General features: G+C 52.4%; 2 protein-coding genes and 1 long non-coding RNA gene across 9 annotated transcripts; 1 reads left to right on the top strand and 2 right to left on the bottom strand.

Annotated features, from left to right (window-relative positions):
- Positions 1 to 1,974: 1,974 nt before the first annotated feature.
- git1 (G protein-coupled receptor kinase interacting ArfGAP 1) lies at positions 1,975 to 23,882 on the bottom strand. Its single transcript, XM_048981307.1, is given in 22 exon segments — positions 1,975 to 2,217; positions 2,339 to 2,402; positions 3,940 to 4,116; positions 4,204 to 4,280; positions 4,454 to 4,534; positions 8,497 to 8,766; positions 9,431 to 9,495; positions 9,498 to 9,582; positions 9,961 to 10,091; positions 10,208 to 10,319; positions 11,195 to 11,292; positions 11,757 to 11,829; positions 12,224 to 12,272; positions 12,731 to 12,757; positions 13,321 to 13,363; positions 13,615 to 13,709; positions 14,176 to 14,306; positions 14,677 to 14,763; positions 14,977 to 15,082; positions 17,127 to 17,239; positions 17,413 to 17,546; positions 23,268 to 23,882. Coding segments are annotated over 22 exon segments (2,298 nt in total). The 5' UTR covers positions 23,320 to 23,882; the 3' UTR covers positions 1,975 to 1,989.
- Positions 4,530 to 8,103, bottom strand: LOC125711882 (histidine-rich glycoprotein-like). Its single transcript, XM_048981299.1, has 3 exons — positions 5,790 to 8,103; positions 5,319 to 5,661; positions 4,530 to 5,195 (listed from the first exon to the last, which is right to left on the bottom strand). Exons 1-3 carry the CDS (start codon positions 5,958 to 5,960, stop codon positions 4,666 to 4,668), a joined length of 1,044 nt encoding a protein of 347 aa, XP_048837256.1. The 5' UTR covers positions 5,961 to 8,103; the 3' UTR covers positions 4,530 to 4,665.
- Positions 7,616 to 8,314, top strand: LOC125711886 (uncharacterized). 7 transcript variants are annotated; one of them, XR_007383131.1, is made up of 4 exons: positions 7,718 to 7,778; positions 7,821 to 7,862; positions 7,947 to 8,030; positions 8,197 to 8,314. It is a non-coding gene; the product is annotated as an uncharacterized LOC125711886 (long non-coding RNA). The 7 variants fall into 7 exon arrangements; XR_007383135.1 differs by lacking the exons at positions 7,718 to 7,778; positions 7,821 to 7,862 and adding an exon at positions 7,616 to 7,694; XR_007383130.1 differs by lacking the exon at positions 7,821 to 7,862 and having other exon boundaries at positions 7,658 to 7,778; positions 7,905 to 8,030.
- Positions 23,883 to 24,355: the final 473 nt, after the last annotated feature.

Below are 24,355 nucleotides of genomic sequence, written 5' to 3'. Positions count from 1 at the left end.
ATTTATATATTTATACGTATATATATGCCTCTATTCAGTATGGGTGAAATCTAGTGAGGTGTAGACTGGGGCATGGGGAGGGGGGGGGGGTTACAATTGGCACCAAATTTGTGATTTGCTACACCAGGTATCACATCTAAGGTGGTTAGGGCTGATCAAAAAAAGAACCAAAAGGTTTTTTCTTACATGGTCTAACTGGGCAGCTAGTGAAAAAACCACAAAAGGTTTGTTGGCAAACCTAAGTGTAAGTGTGCTGAGCTTAAGGCTTTAACAAAAAATACTGGTACAAACCTATGAAATGATTCAGTGTAGTAGATCTGAAATGGAGGATTCTGGGAAACCAGCAGTTGGGGGGTGGGGGGGTGGCTGTGACAGTGCACTGAGTCTGCAGACAGAACTTCCCGCAGGATAATCCCCTCCACCATTTCCAACTGTCACAAATGGGACTGGTCTCCAGCAGTGTTTCACAAGATGGTCCTCAGGAACCCCCTGACGGGGAGCTGGGAGGGAGCGAAAACGTGGACCGTCCGGGGGTCCCCGATGACCGGCTTGAGAAGCACTGGTGTAGAGAGAGTGCAGAGCCGCGGCCGGCCCTGGGAACGAGGCGCTGCGGTAACACAGGAGGCTGCAGAGGCTCAGCCTGACTGCTGCCACTGTGCCTTTTACTCACATTCTCACGCTGAAGGCCTCGTTAGCTTAGCATCGCCCCGGAGACCCAGCGAGCTTCGAACCTTGGAGTCGCAGTCAGAGCAGGTCAGCCTGTGTCTTCAGGAAATTCTCCTGATTCCTGGCAGACTCGTAACCGGCCAGTTGGGGGCAGTTGAGGCTCAAAGATGCGTGTAAAACCATCTAATCCTAGACCAACAGCATTATGCAGGCTTCCGAACAAATGAAAGCTTTCGTGCCACCGGCAACTGGTTAAAAAAAGCCAGAGTCTGTATGTCTGGATCAGCATGTCCGCCCCTCAGCAGCAAAGAGCCGATCAGGTCCAGTCAACCCACTAATGGGAGCATCTTGTTCCCCCATGTTCACCAAAAAAAAAAAAAAAACATGCTTTTGGCCACTGTTAGATTGCTGACGTGTAGCCTGGAGATGTCACGCCGAGCTGTGGGGATCCCCTGACAGGTCAGAGGTCACAGGCCAGTCCAGTCAGAGAGGAGGATAGGGCAGGCATTTAGCACGTTAGCACTCAAAGTTCCCCATGTTAGACTGGCTAAGAAACATACATGGAATAACTGAGAAACAAAATAGATCATATAAAATGGCGAGACAATAATAATAATAATAATAATACAAAAAAAATAATAGCAACAATAATAATTCCAGTGTTTTAAGTGTTTTTCCATCAGTAATTTTGTCCCACGAGGTCAAGAGGAACACATACAAAATAGGAAAAAAGACAGACAGACAGACAAACACCTAAATTCCACAATGGAGAATATAGCTGTTCCAGAAGGGCCTCATTAGCAGTTGCTCTGCCATCCAGGGAATCCACTCCAAGTGGCTGCCCAGGGGGGCTGAGTGTGAGAGCGGACAGTCACTCTACCCCAGTCCCAGGACGTACTCCCGGCCTGATCCTTAGTCAAAGTATCTGTCATAGTGTTTCAGACGGGTGGCGAGGGCGGTGGGGGGGGGGGGGCAGGGGCCTGGGGTACAGTGGGATATCCTTGCAATGAGAGGGAGTGACATTAACATCTTGCAAGATGAATCGAGCCAATCCGCTGCTTCCATAGCGTAGTGTCCCTGCCCCTCCCTTGTACCCTCGTCTCCCATTGGAAGGCTCTGTGTGGCCGGCTCGTGTGCGTGCACCATTCACATGTTCCCATTGGACCTCCAGTCTGCCCATCTCTCTGTCCATCTTCACTTATCCTTTACGGCCTCTCTGATCCATGGCATCTGTCATCCACATCTCTCTTCCTCTCCCTTTCCCCCCCCATCCTCGCCTCCTCTCCTCCCGCCCACCCCCATCCCCCCTCTCCCATCCTCCACTCACTGTTTCTTCTCGCGGGTGGTGATGGTAACCAGTTGCTTGGCAGCCTTCGCGATGTCATAGGCGCACTGTATGACTTGCTGTGTGAGGAGCTGGTAGTCGACAGGCTGGGCGGCGGGGGCTACTGACGATTCGGCTGGTGCCGCCTTGCGGCACTCCCCCTGCAGCCGGGCCGCACTGGCGGCCAGGAGGCGCAGAGAGCAGCGCACTGCATCCAGCGCTGGCCGCTGCCGGGGAGATCAGAGGTCAGAGGTCAGACATACCATAACCATGGAGGGCAGGCTGAGGTTAAGAACTGGGAGGACCAGGGCAGCAGGACGAGGGACACAGCTAAACGACAGCCATTACCTTGGGGAACAGGGAGGCCATTTCAGTCACAGCGCAGTGGATCTTCTCTGAGCATGGCACGAAGCTGAACGGGCACAAACACAGACACAGAATTCAGGGATCAGTCCAATCAGTGCATCCTTTCCTACCAGTGACTGCATCAGGCGGTTACTGGGTACTGTGGAATAATGGTGTTCGATGTTCCAGAATCAAGACTGCATTGCCATAATTATATTGGTATGACTAACATTTTGCACATTGCGATATTTACACAGCGTAGCAGAGGTGATCACGGTGGCACCGCGCTCATTGTGGTGGAGAAGCTACCAACATGGAACCTGGCCGTAGTGCCTGCGTCTGGCAGACACACAATGAGGGAGAACGCAGAGCCGACAGCCCCAGTAAGCTAACGCTGCTTGGAGCGGGCAGCATGTCTAACCTGGCGGGGTGTTGCTCTCTCGCTCAGCCGGACTTACATACGGAGCGTAAAGACGGGCAGCTGTGCGTGATGACAGACATAAGACACATGACAGTGATGTGACGGAGCGTTTGTTATGTTTCGTGTGACTTCATGTCATTTCCATGGCGATGAAAAGCAGTTCAGGCTAAGTGACGGACAGCAGAGAGACAAACATGAGCCTGACATGAGGGGATCGTCCAGGGGATTTGCAGCATCTGAGGTCAAACTAATATCATGATCTATGCACTAGTTTAATTAACTTACGCATATTTCACTGATAATGTTAGAGCTATATAATAGGCTATTGCTATTGGTTACATTCATAAATTGCGGGACATTATGGGACATTGTGGGACATTACGGGACATTGCGGGGCATTGTAGGGCATTACGGGACATTGCGGGACATTATGGGGCATTGCGGGACATTATGGGACATTGCGGGACATTACGGGGCATTGTAGAGCATTACGGGACATTGTAGGGCATTGCAGGAAATTGTAGGGCATTACGGGACATTGCGGGAAATTGTAGGGCATTACGGGACATTGCGGGAAATTGTAGGGCATTACGGGACATTGCGGGAAATTGTAGGGCATTACGGGACATTGCGGGACATTGTGGAACATTACGGGACATTGCGGGGCATTGTGGAACATTACGGAACATTGCGGGGCATTGTGGAACATTACGGAACATTGCGGGGCATTGTGGAACATTACGGAACATTGCGGGGCATTGTGGAACATTGTAGGACATTGCGGGGCATTGTGGGGCATCATGGAACATTGTGGGGCATCATGGAACATTGTGGGGCATCACGGGGCATTCTGGGACATCACGGGGCATTCTGGGACATTACGGGGCATTGTGGGACATTGTGGGGCATAGTGGGACATTGTGGGGCATAGTGGGACATTACGGAGCATTATGGGACATTGTGGGGCATTATGGGACATTGTGGGGCATTATGGGACATTGTGGGGCATTATGGGACATTGTGGAGCATTATGGGACATTGTGGAGCATTATGGGACATTGTGGAGCATTATGGGACATTGTGGAGCATTATGGGACATTGTGGAGCATTATGGGACATTGTGGGGCATAATGGGGCATTACGGAGCATTATGGGAGACATTGTGGAGCAGCAGGCCTCCTACCTGTCATGCTTGAACTCCTGTGCGGCCCGCAGCAGCTCCTGAATGTTCTTGGTCACCTGTTCCGTCTTCAGGATAACATCCTCGGTGCAGGGCAGCGTGGGGTCTGGCTCACCCGCCTCTCCGAAGGCCCCGTCCTCCATCTCAGCCCGGACCTCCTCCTCGCTGCTGCGGCCCGCACTGCACACACACAAGCATCACTCTGGGCACGTAACAAAACCAGCCCGTGAATGACGGACGGAGCCCCAAGCTCGCCCCCCTCCCCACCTGACTGACAGGTCATAGGTCTGGGTGTTGTCATAGTCGCTGTCAGTACCACTGGTATGCTTCTCTCCTTTTGGGGCCTGGGGACACAGCACCATGAACAAAATGTCACCACAGGGGAGCAGCACATTACACACTCTCCGTTTTTGGGCTTTGCTACATCACACCTTGTGTATTCTCTGCTACAGCTACCGTGCTGCAGATGAGCAGGGGGGACAGGGGGATGGGGCGGGGGCGGGGGGTGAGGTCTTACCATGTAGCGGCCCACCTCAGTCGATCCTGAGAGCTGGAGGCCGCTGTAGGGGGTGGGGCCTGTGGACACACCCCTCCTCACCTGCAGAGCCGAGCCACAGGAGGCAGGGGCAGACAAGATGACGATTTGGAGATGAGCAGGTGACAAGCTGAGGCCACTTTGAACAGCCAGCAATCCCAGTTAAAGCGGCAGGCTCCCTGTGATGCCTCTAACTAGCCAATAATTCCATAGAGTTGTGTTTCAGCCAGGTAAGGGTGCGAGCTGCCTTTAAGAGCGAGATCAGAGCAGTGCTTCTCGAGTGTGAGAGTGTGGCGGTGTAGGGGTGAAGGTGTGAATGTGCAGGTGTCGGTATGTGTGGTGGTGTGAGGGTGGGTATGTGTGGCTGGTGGTGTGGGTGTTGGTGCAGGTGGCGGTGTGGGTGTGTGTGTTGGTGTGTGTGGCGGTGTGTGTGTTGTGTGTGTGTGTGGGTGTGTGTGGCGGTGTGTGTGTTGTGTGTGGGTGTGTGTGGCGGTGTGTGTGGGTGTGTGTGGTGCTGTGTGTGTGCAGTGCTGTGTGTGGCGGTGTGGGTGTGTGCAGTGCTGTGTGTGGCGGTGTGGGTGTGTGCAGTGCTGTGTGTGGCGGTGTGGGTGTGTGCAGTGCTGTGTGTGGCGGTGTGGGTGTGTGCAGTGCTGTGTGTGGCGGTGTGGGTGTGTGCGGTGGCGGTGTGGGTGTGTGCGGTGCTGTGGGTGTTGGTGGGTGTGTGCGGTGGTATGTGTGGCGGTGTGGGTGTGTGCGGTGCTGTGTGTGGCGGTGTGGGTGTGTGCGGTGGCGGTGTGGGTGTGTGCGGTGGTGTGTGTGGCGGTGTGGGTGTGTGCGGTGGTGTGTGTGGCGGTGTGGGTGTGTGCGGTGCTGTGTGTGGCGGTGTGGGTGTGTGCGGTGCTGTGTGTGGCGGTGTGGGTGTGTGCGGTGCTGTGTGTGGCGGTGTGGGTGTGTGCGGTGGTGTGTGCGGTGGTGTGTGTGGCGGTGTGGCGGTGGTGTGTGTGGCGGTGTGCGGTGGTGTGTGTGGCGGTGTGCAGTGCTGTGTGTGGCGGTGTGGGTGTGTGCGGTGCTGTGTGTGGCGGTGTGGGTGTGTGCGGTGGTGTGTGTGGCGGTGTGCGGTGGTGTGTGTGGCGGTGTGCGGTGGTGTGTGTGGCGGTGTGCGGTGCTGTGTGTGGCGGTGTGGGTGTGTGCGGTGGTGTGTGTGGCGGTGTGCGGTGGTGTGTGTGGCGGTGTGCGGTGGTGTGTGTGGCGGTGTGCGGTGCTGTGTGTGGCGGTGTGCGGTGCTGTGTGTGGCGGTGTGCGGTGCTGTGTGTGGCGGTGTGCGGTGCTGTGTGTGGCGGTGTGGGTGTGTGCAGTGCTGTGTGTGGCGGTGTGGGTGTGTGCGGTGCTGTGTGTGGCGGTGTGGGTGTGTGCGGTGCTGTGTGTGGCGGTGTGGGTGTGTGCAGTGCTGTGTGTATTGGTGTGGGTGTATGTGGTGGTGTGGGATCATAATTTCATAATATGCCCGGGCTGTGGTGGGCCGATCTTCTTACACTGGAAGCAAAAGGAGATGTTTCTAAAGGAACAATGTGACTGTACACTTTAACCACTAACATGTTGGTTATTCCTCAGACTTGGACATCAGACCATACCTGCAGTTCAGGCACTTCTGTACCCGTCCATTAGTGGGGTCCTACCAGGGAGTAGCCCCTACAACATCTTAAGTCCTTTAACTACTACAACATCTGCTGGTCAAGAATGGAACTAGAGTGCCAGGCAGTTCTAGCTGAGCTCTGATATAGTAGCAGTAAACTGAGAGCTGACTACCACGCCCAGGCCGGAATCACTGGACACAGACTGGACACAGACTTGGGCATGGTTGCATGGAAGGCCTCCAGACGGCAGAGCCTGCTTCGCTTTTGGGAAAATCCGCCCCCACTTCAATCCATGAGCCACAGCGGGCCAAAATGGCAGCCAGCAAGTGTCTGAGGCGGCAGTAATTATCAGCCCGACAGGACACTGCAGCTCTGAGCTGGCAGCATGTCAGACGACCTTGGGTTGGCTGCCCAGATGAACAAATGTGGGAGGTTTCATGGCTGCTAGTGGTGTTGATTGTGACTTATACACAATCACTGAGGCCTGCCACATTGTGGCCTCAGGACTGAATAGCGGGTAGTACAGGATCAGACTTTGGAGTAAAATTTTAGCTTTAATTTGGCAATCAGAATACAAGGTCTATTGACTATCCATCTATAATACTGTAGATCAGGGGTGAGCAGTCATACCTAGAAAGGGACGCTGTGTCTGCAGGTTCTCACTGCAACTCCCATTAGGTCACTAATTAGAGGACTGATTGGCTAAAGAGTCCTCACACCTGGGTCTGAATGGCTGACCTAAAGGTTCCCCCAAAAAACCTGCATACACACTGGCCCTCTGTGGTAAGATTGGCCACCCCTGTTAAAGACGGATTAATATACACTGTTTGGCAGATACTCTGTCCTGATTGGTTCAGGGTTGTTGATTATGATCCTAGAACAGCATAGTGAACCAGCAGCACCAGAAAATGAGCAACAAAGCAAAAAGAAAACATGGATGACTTCCCAAACCTGCCTGCCATCAGCCGCTTCCGTCAGTCCTCTCCGGTCGGCCAGAAAAGTGGAGTTTGGGACGTTTTTAAGCAACCTACCCAGCCGAAAACCAGCCTGTCGACTGCCACTCGGTTTGGTAGATGTGTGTACAGGTTGAATGTTGTTAAAAGCAGACAAATTACTTCATTATATTCCTAGTCAATAAATGGTGGAGCTTGGCAAGGTGCCGTGACGAGAGCGGGACGGGCGGCTATATGACGGTGCATGACGCTGCACGGCGTCTGTATCCTGCTCCCCACACCCACAGACGGACAGACATTTGACAGGCAAACTGCACTCCATATAGACACAGTGCCACGCAGACTAATGCATGTAACAAACAGGACACACCAAGCATGGAATGGAGCACAGGGTTTAAATGCAGACCGCAAAACACCTTGCAGGGCAAGCAGGTGTATGTGGTTTGTTTACAGCCTGCACATGTTTGGCTGTGCTGCAGTGCGACAGACAGAAAAAGACAGACAGACTGTGACTTTAGTTCCTGTCCCCCTATAGTGGCCTCAAAGCAGCAAAACGGCGCGTGATCAGGGTGAACTGGCTGCCAGTGAAAACAGGCTGGGAGCAGGCAGAGAACAGTGCCTAGGGGAAAGGAGGAGGTGGGGTTAAGGAGGGAAGAGTGCCTTAGGGGAAAGGAGGAGGCGGGGTTAAGGAGGGAAGAGTGCCTTAGGAGAAAGGAGGAGGTGGGGTTAAGGAGGGAAGAGTGCCTTAGGAGAAAGGAGGAGGTGGGGTTAAGGAGGGAAGAGTGCCTTAGGGGAAAGGAGGAGGTGGGGTTAAGGAGGGAAGAGTGCCTTAGGGGAAAGGAGGAGGCGGGGTTAAGGAGGGAAGAGTGCCTTAGGAGAAAGGAGGAGGTGGGGTTAAGGAGGGAAGAGTGCCTTAGGAGAAAGGAGGAGGTGGGGTTAAGGAGGGAAGAGTGCCTTAGGGGAAAGGAGGAGGTGGAATTAAGGAGGGAAGAGTGCCTTAGGGAAAAGGAGGAGGCAGGGTTAAGGAGGGAAGAGTGCCTAGGGGAAAGGAGGAGGTAGAATTAAGGAGGGAAGAGTGCCTTAGGGGAAAGGAGGAGGCAGGATTAAGGAGGGAAGAGTGCCTAGGGGAAAGGAGGAGGTAGAATTAAGGAGGGAAGAGTGCCTTAGGGGAAAGGAGGAGGCGGGGTTAAGGAGGGAAGAGTGCCTTAGGGGAAAGGAGGAGGCGGGGTTAAGGAGGGAAGAGTGCCTTAGGGGAAAGGAGGAGGCGGGGTTAAGGAGGGAAGAGTGCCTTAGGGGAAAGGAGGAGGCGGGGTTAAGGAGCAAGAAGCGCTTTAGGATTAAAAGCAGCAAACAAGCACTGAGGGAGTGAGGGAAAGACGGCCATTGTGCCATTCCGCCACAGCCACACCCTCCGGCAGGGGTTGGGGTTTACACTTACACTGGGGTGCAGGGGCTGCAGGCGGCCGGCAAGGGGGTCCAGGGCAGGGGAGAGGGCCTTGGGGGGTGCCGCGCCGGGCTCGTACATCGAGATGGCCTGCCTGTCCCTCCTGTGTATGGCCGGGGCAGGAGAGGCACTGAAGCCGGCATCCCCTGCCCCGCGAGCCACTGCTCCGGGCCAAAGGCCCGGCCCGCCACCCGCTCCCTGAAGCATGCCCCCTCCCTCCTGGCCCCCCCGCATTGCACTGTTCTCCATCTGCATCCTGGAGATCTACAGGAGAGGGGGACGAGGGGATGGTCAACCTGGATTTGTAAGATGAAATGAACACACACACACACACACACACACACACACACACACACACACACACACACACACACACACACACACACACACAAGGCTCAGCCAGGTGAAGCTAATGACAGCATTAGGGTTTAGTTCACACAGGCTAGTACAGTTAAGTTTGCCCCTAACTAGCAAGAGAATGATGTAGACAGTAATAGGACACTGGGAAGCAGGTATTTAAGGTGGGTGGGTGGGTGATCTGTCTTATTGTGCTGCACGGAAACCAAGGCGATGATCCCGGCCCAGAGGGGCCTGTCCGCTGGGGAGTGACCGTCAAAATGGGCCGGCAGGCTGTGCTTGGGGAACAACGCCACCACGTGGGCCACAGGGAATGTCAGAGGTGCCATGTGGAGGACAATACCGGAGTCAACAAGAAGACGGGCACAGACAGCACGACGCCGTCGAGACACACAGAAAACACGGCAATATACACTTGCCGCTCCCTGACACTATACTTACCCCCGGCTGGAGGGAGGCTAACGCTGTCACAGCCTGTCCTAATTCAGACTCGCACTCGTATGTTCTAGCGCATGTGTTTCCCTGAAAGCTGCCTCGCAGCTCTGCGGCTGACGGGGCGTCTGAGCCATACCTCCTTCTGCAGACGCCGCAGCTCCTCACTGAGGTTGTTGTTGACCTTCATCAGCTGCTGTACCTCGCCTCTGAGGAGGCCAAGGCCTTCTTCACCTCCAGGTACTCCTGCAGCGTGATGGGGCCGTCCGATAGGTCAGAGGAGTCCATGCTCTGTGGGGCGGGGGCGGTCGTTAAGTTTGGGACACGTCGGCTCTATGGATCTCAGGGTGAGGTGGTCTAATATCAGCTGGGTAGAGCTTGAATAGATTAGATTAGAGTGAGGAGAACAAGCCCAACCCCAGTGGGCAGGAGGAGGTCCAGGGGAGGTTACGTTCCTTTCTACTAAAATACATTGATGCCCATTTCGTGGGAGTACTGAAAAGTAGTCCTGTCTTCCTCTTGTTCACTCCCTCTCCCTCCCCACATAAATACTACACGGCCTCGGCCCAGAATCATGCCGATTTTAGCACAGAATCATGTGGAAGCCCTGCAAAGCATTCTGGGACACACTGGGAGGAGGGTGTGGGCCCTGTGGCCCTTCGGCCCGGCACCTTGGCGCGGGTTGTTGCGCTGGGCACCGTTGTTATTTTGGGTCGTCAGCTCGCTGTCTGTGTCCTCATCCGACGCTACGCTGTCGTAGTCGTGCTGGTCGTCGTCGCCATGCACAAGATCCAGCGGGTCTAATGCCAAAGGATGGGAGGGCCTGTGTTACTATAGGAACCCCACAAACATCCCCGGTAACAACACGCTGACATCAGGACTGATGCTGTCCCTGAGCAGCCTCCCCCCCACTCACCCACGGGGCTCGCGAGTCCCTTCCCCTGCTGGCGTCTCTTGGCGTCGCTCAGGATGTCGATGATGAGGGTCGCGAACTCCCGTGCGTTGAAGCGTGCCAGCTTCTGACGGCCCTGAGGGGGAAGATGGTAGCAGTGAGCGTGAGGGGCAGGCAACACAGGGGGTGCGGGGTCCGCGACACCCTGGACGGGAGGCTGGCTGACGGACGGACGCAGAGTAGCTGTCCCTGCAGAAATAGTTCCCAAAAACACATCTACACACTGACAATTGCTCTGCATTCACGCACAGAGGCAGACGTCTGCTGGAAGGGTGTAAGACCCGCTCCGCGACGCACGCACTCTCCCGGCCCCTGCCCATCTTCAGGCGGCAGGGGGGTGCTGCTCTTGACTATCAATTATAACAGTAACGATGGGGATAACCGTAACGAGCTGCCCCTCCCACGAGCCAGCTGATAGCAGCAATACTGGCATCGGAAGAGCAATCTGCCAAACCAGCGCTCTGGGTTGGGGGTGAAATCAGCCACGTCCCCCTCCCTCTCTCCACCCCCCATCTCAATCCAAAGTGGCTCACGCACACTCTTGCTCTGCCATCGAATCCACTGCCAGACCTATTTTTAGAGTCACTCTCACAGTTCCTCCGACTGTCTTCCTCACTCCTCTTGAGTTTTCCTGACCTGCCCTTTTCTTCTGAGTCTAGCTGCCTGTCTGCATGTACGTTAGACCACAAGGTACTGGGCGCAGTGACTGGTCTGTGTGTCTGTGTTACAGACCTGGATACCCGGCGTGGTGCCCAGTGTCTCCTGTTTGCATGTCTGCATGCGTGCTACACCCTCAAGTAACCCAGGGCAGTGCCCGGTCTCACCCCTGTCTGTGTGTCTGTGTCACACCCCTGGGTACACGGTGCGATGCCTGGCCACGCCCCTGTCTGTGTGTGCTTTACACTCCTGGGTACCTGGCGCAGTGCCCAGTCTCATGGTGCCGGTGAATACCTGGTTACGGGTGGCTGAGTACTCGGGGTTGACTGGCAAGAAGGGCACAGCGCTGCGCTCAGTCACCAGAGTGCTGTGGTTCTGGGTCGTCAGCCACACTGGGGGGGACACATCAACAGAGTATATCACTGCGGTGACAGGAGATGCGTTCGAAACACACCCAGCACCCATGCAAATGGAGATACACACACACACACACACACACACACACACACAATCTTACGGATATAAAGTGCCTGTCTGTCTGTACCCCCCCCCCCCCCCCCCCCAACACGGAAGTCTGAAACTTCCATGAGAAAGAAGCGAGGAGAATTAAGGGGAAGAGAGGAGAGAATGAAAAAATGCCAGGAACACTCCCTGTTTCTTCCTCTCTCTCTTTCTCTCTCTCCCTCCCTCCATTCCTAGGCAAAACCACATAGGTGTTTACAGTGGGAGGGGAAACCACACGGTCACCTTCTCTGAACATCTAGCACCATCGGGACCCTCCAAAGTAGGAAGGAGTACGAAGAGGGCAGACAGAGGCTGACGTCCCCGTCATCGGGGGGGGGGGGCACACTCTCACCTGCGTCGTTCTCCCGGCGGTCCACCTCGTCGTACACGTCCATGGCCAGCTCCTCGAACAAGCGGTTGCTCAGCTGTGGCGCACAGACAGGAGCAGTCACACAGGATGCCGGGGTCCCATAGGCGGGAGACGCGACCCGCCCTTACGCTGGGGGGGACGCGACCCGCCCTTACGCTAGGGGGGACGCGACCCGCCCTTACGCTAGGGGGGACGCGACCCGCCCTTACGCTAGGGGGGACGTGACCCGCTTTTATGCAGGGTTTCACCGCACAGCTCCAGCTTTGGCTCCCAATGGCTTCAGGATGACGATTTTGACAGCAGGTCACCCCAGCTGGTGACTGAGGTGCTAACTGCATGCTAATTAAAATGCACTCTCTGAAATGCATAGAGCCCCCCCCTGCTCCCCTGCTCCGGACGGCAGGGCTGACATGATCTCTACCCCCGCCTCTGCAGGATGGCACACTCACCGCCTGGAGTTTCTTCTTGGCTGCCTTTGCCAGTTCTGATAGGTCCAGGCTGAATAAAGACACACACACAGACACACACACACGGGGTAGAGAGATAAGGGCAGAGTGTCAGAGCAATACGACGACTCGTCAAAGTGCCACACGAGGGTGGAATCTACAGGTAGAATCCGTGTAATGTGAGAATGGGCGTGGTCAAAGGACAAAGACCGGCTCGGTAAACACTCTACACAGAACTGAACAATTCTCTCTTATAACTAATGAGAAACCAGCCCAGAAAATGTGTGTACAGATCATTTCATATCACAAATTGATTTACACAATTACATGGACAAATATGCCTATCAATTACGTGACTGTATTGAATTACATGGTAAGGAATGTCAGAACAGGGAAAATGAGTCTGCTCCTCTTTGCCTCTGGACACAGATGCAGGAATGAAGGTAGTGTGTGAGAGAGAGGACCAGAGGCCTGCCGGGTGGCGTGAGCAATGAAAAGAAGGAGAGATACCTCTGCGTCGGGCACTTAGGGCGAGCTCTGCCTCCAGCCGCGCAGCAAGATGGAGGGAACAGAAAACGAGTGAGCGAGAGGGGGAGTTAGAGGGAGAGAAAAAGGAGAAGAAAGAGTGAGTTAGAAAAAGTCAGAAAGGCAGAGAGGAAGAGAGAGAGGCAGCCGGAGATCAAGCGAGAGGAACAGACCCAGATAGCAAGTCAGTCACAGTGACCCTGGAGTTCACCTGGATTTTAACACCAACTAACCTATATATTCTAGCGCCACCTGGTGGCCAAATTACAGAAATACAGAAACATTAACCATACACGACTACAGAGCTGAAAAGAATATTTACTTTTTTTGGAACAGAAAAGAAGCCATTCCAGATTATTATTCTTTAAATCATATATCATGTGATCAAATAAATCATAAATAAATGGGCAAAGCATCACACACACACAATACGTCACACACATATTCATGCACACATAGTACATCACACGTGGACACACACACAGTACATCATACATGTGCACGCGCACGCGCGCACACACGCACACACGCACGGAGACGCTAAGAAACCAGCACAGCCCCACAAGCCCCCTTACCTGTCTGCCATCTGTGGGATGATGTAATGGCCATTTTTATGATCTACAAGGCAAACAGAAGCATTCAGAATGCGTGGCTAAGGACCCGCCCACGGCCACAGCAGCAGTACTGAGCATCTGCACTAAAGACGCCCATTGAAGGATCTGTTTACAACAACGTTTTGCTGTTGGCCAGTCACTCCTGCAACAGGGGAAAAATGTCATTGCTCCAAATAACTGATACAGGTGAGCTTCAGCACTGGGGAGAACTGGGACTGCTACTGCCCACCTGGGGTAGAGTGTGGGAGTACTTACCCGGGCGCCGGCCACACAGATAGAAGGCCAGCCGATCGGTGAGTTCATACTGACACTCCACCAGCCGCTCGGCCAGCTCCACCTGGCCGGCCTGCCTGCGGCACAGAAACGGCATTATCTCACAGCATACAGGGCCCACTCACTACAAACAGGTCACCTATGAGGCCAGACCACATTAGGCCACACCCACATGAAACCCCACCCACACCCAGTCAAGGCCACGCCCACTCACCAGACACTAACAGGTAACTTGAGGCCATGCCCATATTAGGCCACACCCACGTGACCTTAACCGCACCCATTCAAAGCCACATGTGACATACACCACCATGCCATATACCCCAAACAGGCCTGATACATTGGGCTTCTGCCGTAGGATTTTACCTTAACTGAGTCAGTATAAATAGGTTTAAAATGGTACATTAAATGTGGTACAAACAGAAGAATCAGTGTAGGACTGCAGACAGAACGCCTTCAAAGGCTCAGGAGACATACACAGCCCAGTCTGTACCGTGCGAGGACACACTCTGCACCACACCAGCTCCACCACCAGGGGGCTACCTGGCATAGTCCATCGGTGTGCGGCCATTGATGTCAGGGGCGCCGGGATCGGCCCCATACACCACCAGCAACTCTGCCTGCAGCACCTGACCAGCCTTCGCGGCCACGTGCAGGGGGGTGGTGCCCTTCTCCTGTGGGGGGGAGGGGGGGGGGGGTTTCAGATCACATAAAAGTAAATAAACCGCCTAAGTCCATGCGTGACAAGAGAAACAGTAAAGGTTTCTCAGCATTACACAGACGGCTAACCTACAGAATAATAATTATTATTAATAATTAAGATAATAAACACACACTTTCCCATGTGCCCTGGGGTGACACTAAGCTAAACTATAGAACACCTCATGGACTAAACGGTGTCAACGATACACAGTGCGACGTCAAATAAGTTTCACGCCTGCTCCTGTTCACCATCCCTTGATGCATCAAGTGTAAATGGTGTAAATGCCCACTACTGTGACATTTACATTGGGGGGGGGGAGGGGGGGGGGGGGCTGGGCTCACCGGGTGAAAGAAGTTGGCCTGAGCCCCGAGGGAAAGCAGCCGCAGGCAGGTCTCCAGGCTGCCGGTCCGCACACTGGAGTGCAGCTGCTGCAGGGGCAGAAGCATCATGCCTGTCAGAAACCCCCCAGCACTACGAAGGGGGCAGGCAGAGGGAGCTGGGTGGGGCTGCTTAGTGTAAACGACTCTGTGTGTGTGTGTGTGTGTGTACAGGAGAGAGAGACTCATGTGTGACTGTTTATGTGCAGGAAAGAGAGATTCGTGTGTGGGTGTGTGTGTGTGTGTGTCTGTGTGTATCCTCACCTTACTGAGGTCCTTGGTAGTCACGCCGTCATCATCGCGACACGGAAGCTTGTGGACAAAGGCCAGCATCTGGTACTTTGCGCGAATGAACTCTGACTTGGTGGGACTACGGAAAGATGGGGAGAGAGATGAAGAGATGGAGGAAGAGATGGAAGGAAAGAGGAGGCCCCAGTGTGTGGAGAGGCCTCCCCTCATGCCGCAGACATGGCCACGCTGCCTGCATCCTCAGAAATGGGACATTTGGATGCCTAAAATACACACATGCAAACGCTTCCACAATTAATCCTCACTTTCACTTCGCATAAAAAAAGACAAGAATTCAAGTTTCTCTTTAGCAAAATAAATACACTTCTGCATGATAAACATCTGAAATAAAACAATTAAGAACCTTGTTTAATCACGACGCCCCATTAGTTTCCTGCGCATCTCATTCAAATGCCCTCGGTGGAACGGCACTCCAGACACAGCGGCACCGCAAACACGCAGCCATTAATGCCCAAATGCTGTGCACACAGAATCCTTCCAAGATTTTGCACGGCTTACATAACGCTACATTTCTATATTTATAATATTCAAAGTTTCATTTTTCTTAAAGAGGCCGGGCAGCTTTTATGGACTGAGGCGTTGCGTTAATGAGCGTGGAAATGTCAGGCGTGTAACAGATGTGCATCCTCCGCGCTACTCTAGATCATGCGATGTCCCCCTCTAATGAACCCTCCTGCTCTGGGCTCATTATGACTGGAAGAAAGGCAGAGGCACTGCAGGATGGCCCTCTCACATGGCAGTGTTGGGCAGGCACTGGGGGCTCACAGCAGGATGGCCCTCTCACACACGGCAGTGCTGGGCAGGCACTGGGGGCCCACTGCAGGACGGCCCTCTCACATGGCAGTGTTGGGCAGGCACTGGGGGCTCACAGCAGGACGGCCCTCTCACACACGGCAGTGCTGGGCAGGCACTGGGGGCCCTCAGCAGGATGGCCCTCTCACACACGGCAGTGCTGGGCAGGCACTGGGGGCCCTCAGTAGGATGGCCCTCTCACACACGGCAGTGCTGGGCAGGCACTGGGGGCTCACAGCAGGACGGCCCTCTCACACACGGCAGTGCTGGGCAGGCACTGGGAGCCCACTGCAGGACGGCCCTCACACACACTGCACTGCTGGGGGCCCACAGTAGGATGGCACTCTCACACACTGCAGTGCTGGGCAGGCACTGGGGGCCCACAGCAGGACAGCCCTCTCACACACGGCAGTGTTGGGCAGGCACTGGGGGCCCACCGCAGGATGGCCCTCTCACACACGGCAGTGCTGGGCAGGCACTGGGGGCTCACTGCAAGACGGCCCTCTCAAACACGGCAGTGTTGGGCAGGCACTGGGGGCCCACCGCAGGACGGCCCTCTTACACACGGCAGTGCTGGGCAGGCACTAGGGGCCCACCGCAGGACGGCCGTCTCACATACGGCAGTGCTGGGCAGACACTGGGGGCTCACTGCAAGACGGCCCTCTCACACACGGCAGTGCTGGGCAGGCACTGGGGGCTCACTGCAAGACAGCCCTTATACACATGGCAGTGCTGGGCAGGCACTGGGGGCCCACTGCAAGACAGCCCTCACACACATGGCAGTGCTGGGCAGGCACTGGGGGCCCACTGCAAGACAGCCCTCACACACATGGTAGTGCTGGGCAGGCACTGGGGGCCCACTGCAAGACAGCCCTTATACACATGGCAGTGCTGGGCAGGCACTGGGGGCCCACTGCAAGACAGCCCTCACACACATGGCAGTGCTGGGCAGGCACTGGGGGCTCACAGCAAGACGGCCCCTCACACACACAGCAGTGTTAGGCAGGCACTGGGGGCCTACTGCAGGGCGGCCCTCACACAAACAGCAGTGCTGGGCAGGCACTGGGGACTACTGCAGGCCCTGCTGACAGCATGTGTGACAGAGCAGAGGACGTGCAGCATGGCAGCCAGGCTACTACATACAGACAAGGTGAGGACTCAAGCTACTTAAACTGAAATTTTTACATTAATGTGCTGTCCTTTAAAAGTGTAACATTTTGTACTAGTAGATTATGTGAAAATAATAGTGCCTGTTAACCAGGGTGCGCACTTCCCGCGTGGGAGGAAGAGAAGGGTCTTTTGGAGATACTCACTGCACTTTGTCCTGTGGGTTGGGCTTCCGCCGGCCACTCTGCACCTGAGCTGGGTCCAGCAGTGAGTGCTCCCAGATGGAATTTGCCCCATTGCTGGCCAGGGTTTGCACCATCTGCAACACAGGGTAATCTTGGGCTCACTGACACCGCCCTGCTGGCCATCCCACACGCCCCTCCAAAGGCTAAATGCACAATAACTTAATATTTCTCTCCCACTCAGCATTACCAGTGCTGTGCCCCACCCATGCCACAATTTGGATGACCCAGCCCCCCAGTGAACTCGTACCTGCAGCAGTGCCGGGGGCCAGCCGCTGTGACGCAGGTGCTTGACGATAGAGATGTGCCTGCCCAGGCTGCGGTGCACGGAGCAGCACTCATCACAGATAAACACTCCTCGGTTAATGCTGCTCCAGCCCGGATCTGACAGCACAGGTAAGAGAGGGAGGGATGGGGGAGAGAGGAGGAGCGAGGGAGAGAGAGGGATGGAGGTAAGAGAGGAAGGGATGGAGGGGGAGAAAGAGGGATGAGGGAGAGCGGGATGGTGGAGAGAGAGAGAGCGGGATGGTGGAGAGAGAGGGAGCGAGAGAGAGAGAGAGGGAAAGGGGAGAGAGAGGGAGGGATGAGAGAAGAGATGAAGGGATGGAGGAGAGAGAGGGATGAGGGAGAAAGGGAAAGAGGGATGAGGGAGGGAGAGAGAGATGGGGGAGAGGGGGAGGGAGAGAGGGATGGGGAGAGAGAGGGAGGGATGAGAGAAGAGATGAAGGGATGGAGGAGAGAGAGGGATGAGGGAGAAAGGGAAAGAGGGATGAGGGAGGGAGAGAGAGGGATGGGGGAGAGGGGGGAGGGAGAGAGGGATGGGAGAGAGAGGGAGGGATGAGAGAAGAGATGAAGAGATGGAAGAGAGAGAGGGGTGAGGGGAGAAAGGCAAAGAGGGATGAGGGAGGTAGAGAGAGAGGGATGGGGAGAGGGGGAGGGAGAGAGGGATGGGGGAGAGAGAGGGAGGGAGAGAGGGATGGGGAGAGAGGGGGAGGGATGAGAGAAGAGATGAAGGGATGGAGGAGAGAGAGGGATGAGGGAGAAAGGGAAAGAGGGATGAGGGAGGGAGAGAGAGATGGGGGAGAGGGAGGGAGAAAGAGAGAGAGAGAGAGTATAGTAAGTGGCCTGAGATGCTTCTCCTGATCTAATGTGAGGCCTTATCAGCACAGCCAGTTGAGTCTCGCATCCCAAACACTGAGCCTTCATAGCCAATTTTGGCTGAATCATTAAATAATTACTTTGTTTATACCAGGGCTTCCTGTCCAAAGCCTTCCAGCCAAGTCACAGGTTTCACAGCAATGTGAAAGCGAGTTAAAATAAAGTCCTTTACTGCACAGTAACACCGTCGGTCCCTAAAAACATCTCCCCAACATGGCTGACGACTCGACGGCCAGCGGCACATCAGAGAAATCCAGCTAGATACCATCATGCCACACCCACAAAAGAAACCACGCACAAGGGGGCTACCGATCCTCGGCTTCTCTACCGATTTGGGACACTGGATGAAATCTAAGCCCCCTGTTCACATGTTACAGTCTCGGGTCCTTCGTAGCGAGAGCGGCCCCCCCTGCCTGACGCAGAGACATATATGGATCTGCCCACGTTTTATTATATACAGAAGGAGTTCAGATCTGGATTTAAATTACCCCACATTACATTTAAAAGTATAACACATAATTAAAAAATGTAGAACCAAGTTACAAGATGCAGGGTAGCTTAACTGCTACGTGACGGGACCTTTAAATTTAAATCACTGATGTAAAAATACCGCCTTGCCATGGTTGGTGTCTGAAAACAGAACAACAGCAGAGAGTCTAAACACCCAGATCCCCTTTACTGGCAGGCGAGCAGATGACCCCCTCCCCCCCCCCGGCCTGAGACTAAGCAGAGGTTTTAAAGTACGGCCTTCAGTGACTGTTACACAACATTTCCACTGGCATCGATTAATGCTTCCATCACAAATAAATCACATATTTCATATACACCTGTCTGTCAGTCAGGCCTTCAATTACAATCAACAAAGCACTGCGACACTCCCAGCATCATCAGAACAAGGGAATGGCAGTATTGAGCTGCTGTACACACATTCTAAAATCACTAAAACACCATTTAAAACAATGGCGAACAATCACTGTGGAATTACTTGAATGGTTCTTTAGAAACGGCCTCAAAGTCGCAGGGAGAGTGCCTTGATGGGAGGAAGAGCAGCTAGGTCAATGTCGCGGGGTGACAATGCAGCGCTGCTGCAAAATCACGCTCTCACATGCCTCTGACAAAAAGATCCGAGTCCGTGTCCTAACGCCTCACACACAGCCACGTTCAACGGCAGCTCTCAGCCAACTTACATACCGACTTTAGCTCAATTTACTCAAATCCTGACCAAATCCAGAACATAATCTGGCCCATCTTGAAATTTCCCAATTCTTGACATTTGTAAGGATATTATTAATGTTATTATTATTTATTATTATTAATAATAATAATAATAATAATAATAATAATAATAAATTATATTTACTTAAGGCCTTTCACAAACTAAAGGTCGCTTTACACAACAACACACAAGCATCTAAGCAGGACAGGAAGAGAAATGTTCATCAAACAGGAAGGTCTTTAAGTCAGATTTAAAAGTCCAGAATGAAGCCGGGTCAGAGAGAGACTGAGTTAGAGAATTCCTGAGTTTGGGGGGATTCTATACAAGGAGTAGATTACAGCTGGATGACCAGAGAGAGCGAGAGGGAGAGTACGGGGTCAGAAGATCCCAGCAGGAAGGGGGTGGAAGGTTATGTAGTGCTTTGCAGGTGACTAACAGGATTTTGAGTTTGATACGGGACTGAACTGGTAACTAGTGCAGCTGTGAGAGAATATGGGTGATGAGTAGAGCGCCAACTACGGGTAAGGAGTGTCACAGCAGAGTTCTGAATAAACTGAAACTTCAGTGACAATGTAGCAGGAAGACCAAAGAGATGGAGATTATAATAATCAGAACATGATGAAAGCAAGGATCACAGTCTGTGCATCATTTTGAGAGAGAAGTGGCCAAAGGCGAACAATATTACGGAGGTGGGAAAATGCAGTTTTGGTGAGGGACTAGATATGCTGATCAAAGTTCGGTGATCGCTCAAACAGTACTCCTAGATTTCTGAGTGTAGGAGCAGGTTTAACCGACGGCATCATCAATATCCAAACATTATTTCCTAATTCGTTTTGGAGACTTGCTGAAGGTCTGTTTGTGCTGGCAAGAAAGCAAAAAGAAGCAGATTCATTTTGTAATGCTTTATTGTAATAATGCAGCCTCAAATTATATTATCATACAGGGAATAATATTGGTACTGAGATGATTAAACCCTATATAGATCCAGAACATTTAATTCATTATATTGAATGAACAAACACATATATATATATATATATATATATATATATATATATATATATATATATATATATATATATATATAAATATATATATAGAGCCATTGGTTTATGTAGTTATCATACTTACATTATAGTTTGTTATAGACCAATTAAACAAACACGCAAGGTGAGAAACCACTGTAAAGCACATGAATAACAATAATTGTGTATTAATATCTGTCGTAAAACAATCTCATCAGAGATGTAATGCACTCACTGTATCACTACCAGGGAATGCTCTATGATATACTATTCTAGATAACTTGTCACAGGCAAAAGAAGGAACTCCATTTGCAATACATCTTTAAACACCGGAACACTGGAAAAGCTCCTCTTTTCCCCGGTATATTTATGGGTCAGCTGATGAATAATCAAAAAGAGCCAGATTTCTGTTCTGAGAAATGGGCCATAGGCTGGCACTGGTTGGCTGGGAGCCAGGCCGGGCTGGGTCGGGCCGAATGGGTCCAGGGTTTGAGTGGGAAAGAACTGACACACTGACGGACGAAATCGCATCACTCCAGGAAAACCACCTGACAAACAGTCGTCCCTGTCTGATAACAGACCCTCTTATTACACGCACATTCCTCAAACACTGTGACACACTAACTGAAAATTCTGCAGACGAAACACTGATTAGGATCAAAACAGACATGGTGAGGTAGGTACTGTTTGAGCGAGAGGCCAGCACACTAAGTGAGCTGTTCTCTGGCTCACCGTTCTGCTGCAGCCCAGGGGAGACTATCTCTGCACAAGTACTAGCTCTGCCTTGCTGGCAGCTCTAGCAGAAGAGGAGACAGCAGTCAGATTCACGACTGCGGCTTTTAATTCAGTGGGTTTTTTTTTTACTTGTAATTCTTTCCACATCACTAAAAACCTACCCATCTGCATCTCTCAGCTAAGTTCCATAACACCAGGAGTGTCAGAGACTGTTATTTCTCTCTCTCTCTCTCTCTCTCTCACACACACACATACACGTATGTACGCACATACAGACTGACTGACAGACAGGAGGCAGACAGCCAGACAGACACACAAACACAGCTCCTGTGTGGGGCAGCTCCTACTCTCTCCACACACACACACACACACACACACACGCACTACAGAATCCCCCTAGCCAGATCCAAAATTGCACACCGATCTGTCAGCCTTTAACAATCTCCACAGACACCAAAGACCGAATCAGGGTCACTCCCCCTAATCTAGCACAGTTGGACACACCTTGCCCTCACTTCCATTGCTCTACTCCCTTGGGTCCGGTCCTTAAGTTCAGGGTGGGGCTTGGGAGGTGTCGGTCTGGGACCTCCACTGCTGTTGTGAGCCATGGGGTTGAATGCAACCATTTAACTAATGAATGGGATGATGTGACACCAAAGTGAAACCAGCACTGAATGCAGGAGGCCATCGCGTCACATTTCAAGCAAATGGAAAAGGCAGGCATTACTCTGCATGGTACATTTGTGCTTTTCCCCCCCATTATCCATCAAAAAGGTGCTTTTTAATCAGGCTGTCTCCCTGTGGATGAGGGCTGGACTGCTGGTCACCAGCTCAGCCTCACTTAACTCTGTGCACCTTGTACTTCATCCTGCCAGAAGCTTTTCTTCACTGGACACGCCACTTTGCAGTGGCATCCAGACCAGGCCCCCTGCTGATGCATTTAGTGTTTTTGTTCAACTGAAGTTTCATTGATGTCTGAGGGCTGTTCAACTGGCGTCCACCGATCAAGTGTTCTTTGGATCATAGACAGAGAGACCACTGCCACACAAACACACAGACTGTGCTACCCTTCTGACAGCCATACTATAGTATTTTAATGGGACACAATATTACTTAAGTAAGCAGTGCTTTTCAGTCTACAGCTACAGATCTAGTTAAAGTATGAGTAACTATGTACCTTATGTCAATACACAGGACACAAATCTTCATCTCAAGGATCTCAATTACAAAATTTATATAATAAAATACAAGCAGACAGTGACATTTTAAACAGCTTTGATAAATGTTCAATGTATGGTGTCCCTCGGCGTGACAAATTCACAATTAAGTCACGATTTTCAAACATGAAAAAGCGAATGATTCTGACTGGAGTGGATCCTCCCTGCTTAAATCACAGCAGCTAACAAACAAGCTAAAAATTAGCTGGTCCATGCGCTTGTCCAATATGAAAGGACTGAAGTGTAACGCGTGAGCAAAACAGCCATAAGCATGCAGTACTTAATGTACGGAAAAGAAAGTGCTTTGATCCAGTATGGAGTGCGTATCTGCTACCTTCTACAGAAAGTGACACACATCAAAAAACACAACAAACTGCTAGCTTATCTTAGCCAGTGTTAGCTTACTAGCTATCTGCTCACCGGACTGAGCATCCCATCGGGTTTCTTCGTTAAGTGTTCTCATGTGCAGGAATTTGCCATTAATGTTATTATGGGACATCGGGTGAAATACTACCTAGACAATTTAACGACCGGCCTTGACAGAAAAGCAAAACATGAGCACAAATAAATACGAGACCTTGAGGCCCTCGCACTAGGAGCCACCGGCCATTTTCCTGCTTCGGGAATCCGGGATATCGGCAGAATGCGCCGGTTTTCCATACCTCCTCCCCGCCGCCGACCCCGGGAGTCTGTCTTACCCCCACCCCCCTCCTCCCCGCCCCAACAGCGCTTCATTTCGCAGTTTGTTCCCTACCTGGGGCACTGCAGTCGGCGCAGACTTCGGTCCTCTGCACTTTTCTGGACATGTTGAAAATCGCCCCCCCCCTAAATTAAGCCCGTGTCCCCCGGCTGAGCCTGGATGCTGACGATGCCCGTCCTTCCCAAGAGCGACGTTCGCGGCTCCCTCGATGCCGCCCTGAACCCCCGGAAGTCTCCCGGCCCTCGCCGCTTTGCCTCGCCCCCTGTCCCCGTCCCGATCCCCGGCTGCGACAGTCCTTCCGATCGTCCTAGACTAACTACGTTTTACTGCAAGGGGGGAAAATAGTGTGGAACCGGAACCACGACACAGCTAGGTGGCTACCCACGGTGAATGACAATGGGTACTATTTTAGCAGGCTTTGTTATCCTAATATCTTCATTGCTCCGGCGAAAAGGGAAGCGCGACATGGGGAACGATCAATGTCGCTACTCCAGCTTTTATTTATATCCTGCACACTACACATTAAATACAGCATAGGGTTTTTTGTGCCCTAGCCTTTCCCCCTCTGCCTCGTCGTCTCTCTCTCCCTCTCTCTAGCTGTGCCTTGGGGGAGCCAGAGTACGGAACGCTATGAGGTCACTCCAGCATTCACCATAAAACGCTTCCTTTCCGTCTTTTCTCGTCCGGAGCACCCGCACGTCAAGGCGCTATACACGCCCAGAACTGGCAACATCTGCCTGGGACACTTTACCCGAGCTGTCAGTTTATTTCCGATGGATAAAATCCTGTGATATTTGGGGGAAACATGAATATTGTACGTCTATGCTCTTAAGTGTAATATTCTAATTAAGCGATTAGAAGATGGATGAATTATATTTATGCTTAAAATACGCACATACATATCTATGTAAGTATGCAAGGATGTGTGAATAAAACATAGACCTACATATATCAGTGCCAATTGAGCATGCACTGATTATTATTGTGATGACAGACAAATGGCATACACCATAAGCCTATATAATACCCTACTTTCATTGTGTTGTTCGTAGGCTATAAGCCTATGTAATTGGGCGTGATGTGACACCCGCATCAAGGTCCTTTTGTCATTATTCATCTTGTTATAGGAGCCTGCGCCTCGT

The sequence above is a fragment of the Brienomyrus brachyistius genome, chromosome 17 (genome assembly GCF_023856365.1).
Source record: "Brienomyrus brachyistius isolate T26 chromosome 17, BBRACH_0.4, whole genome shotgun sequence".
Taxonomy (NCBI): domain Eukaryota; kingdom Metazoa; phylum Chordata; class Actinopteri; order Osteoglossiformes; family Mormyridae; genus Brienomyrus; species Brienomyrus brachyistius.
The sequence above is the reverse complement of the archived record's forward strand: the minus strand, read 5'-3'. Positions and strand labels throughout refer to the sequence as shown.

Excerpts from the sequence above, each read along its gene's own strand:
- LOC125711882 (XM_048981299.1), bottom strand. The coding sequence starts at position 5,960 with ATGATCCCACACCACCACATACACCCACACCAATACACACAGCACTGC. Across the intron at positions 5,662-5,789 it reads GCCACACACAGCACCGCACA|CACACACCCACACCGCCACA; the intron begins CCGCCACACACA and ends CACACACCACCG. Across the intron at positions 5,196-5,318 it reads CGCACACACCCACACCGCCA|CACACACCCACCAACACCCA; the intron begins CACACACCACCG and ends CACATACCACCG.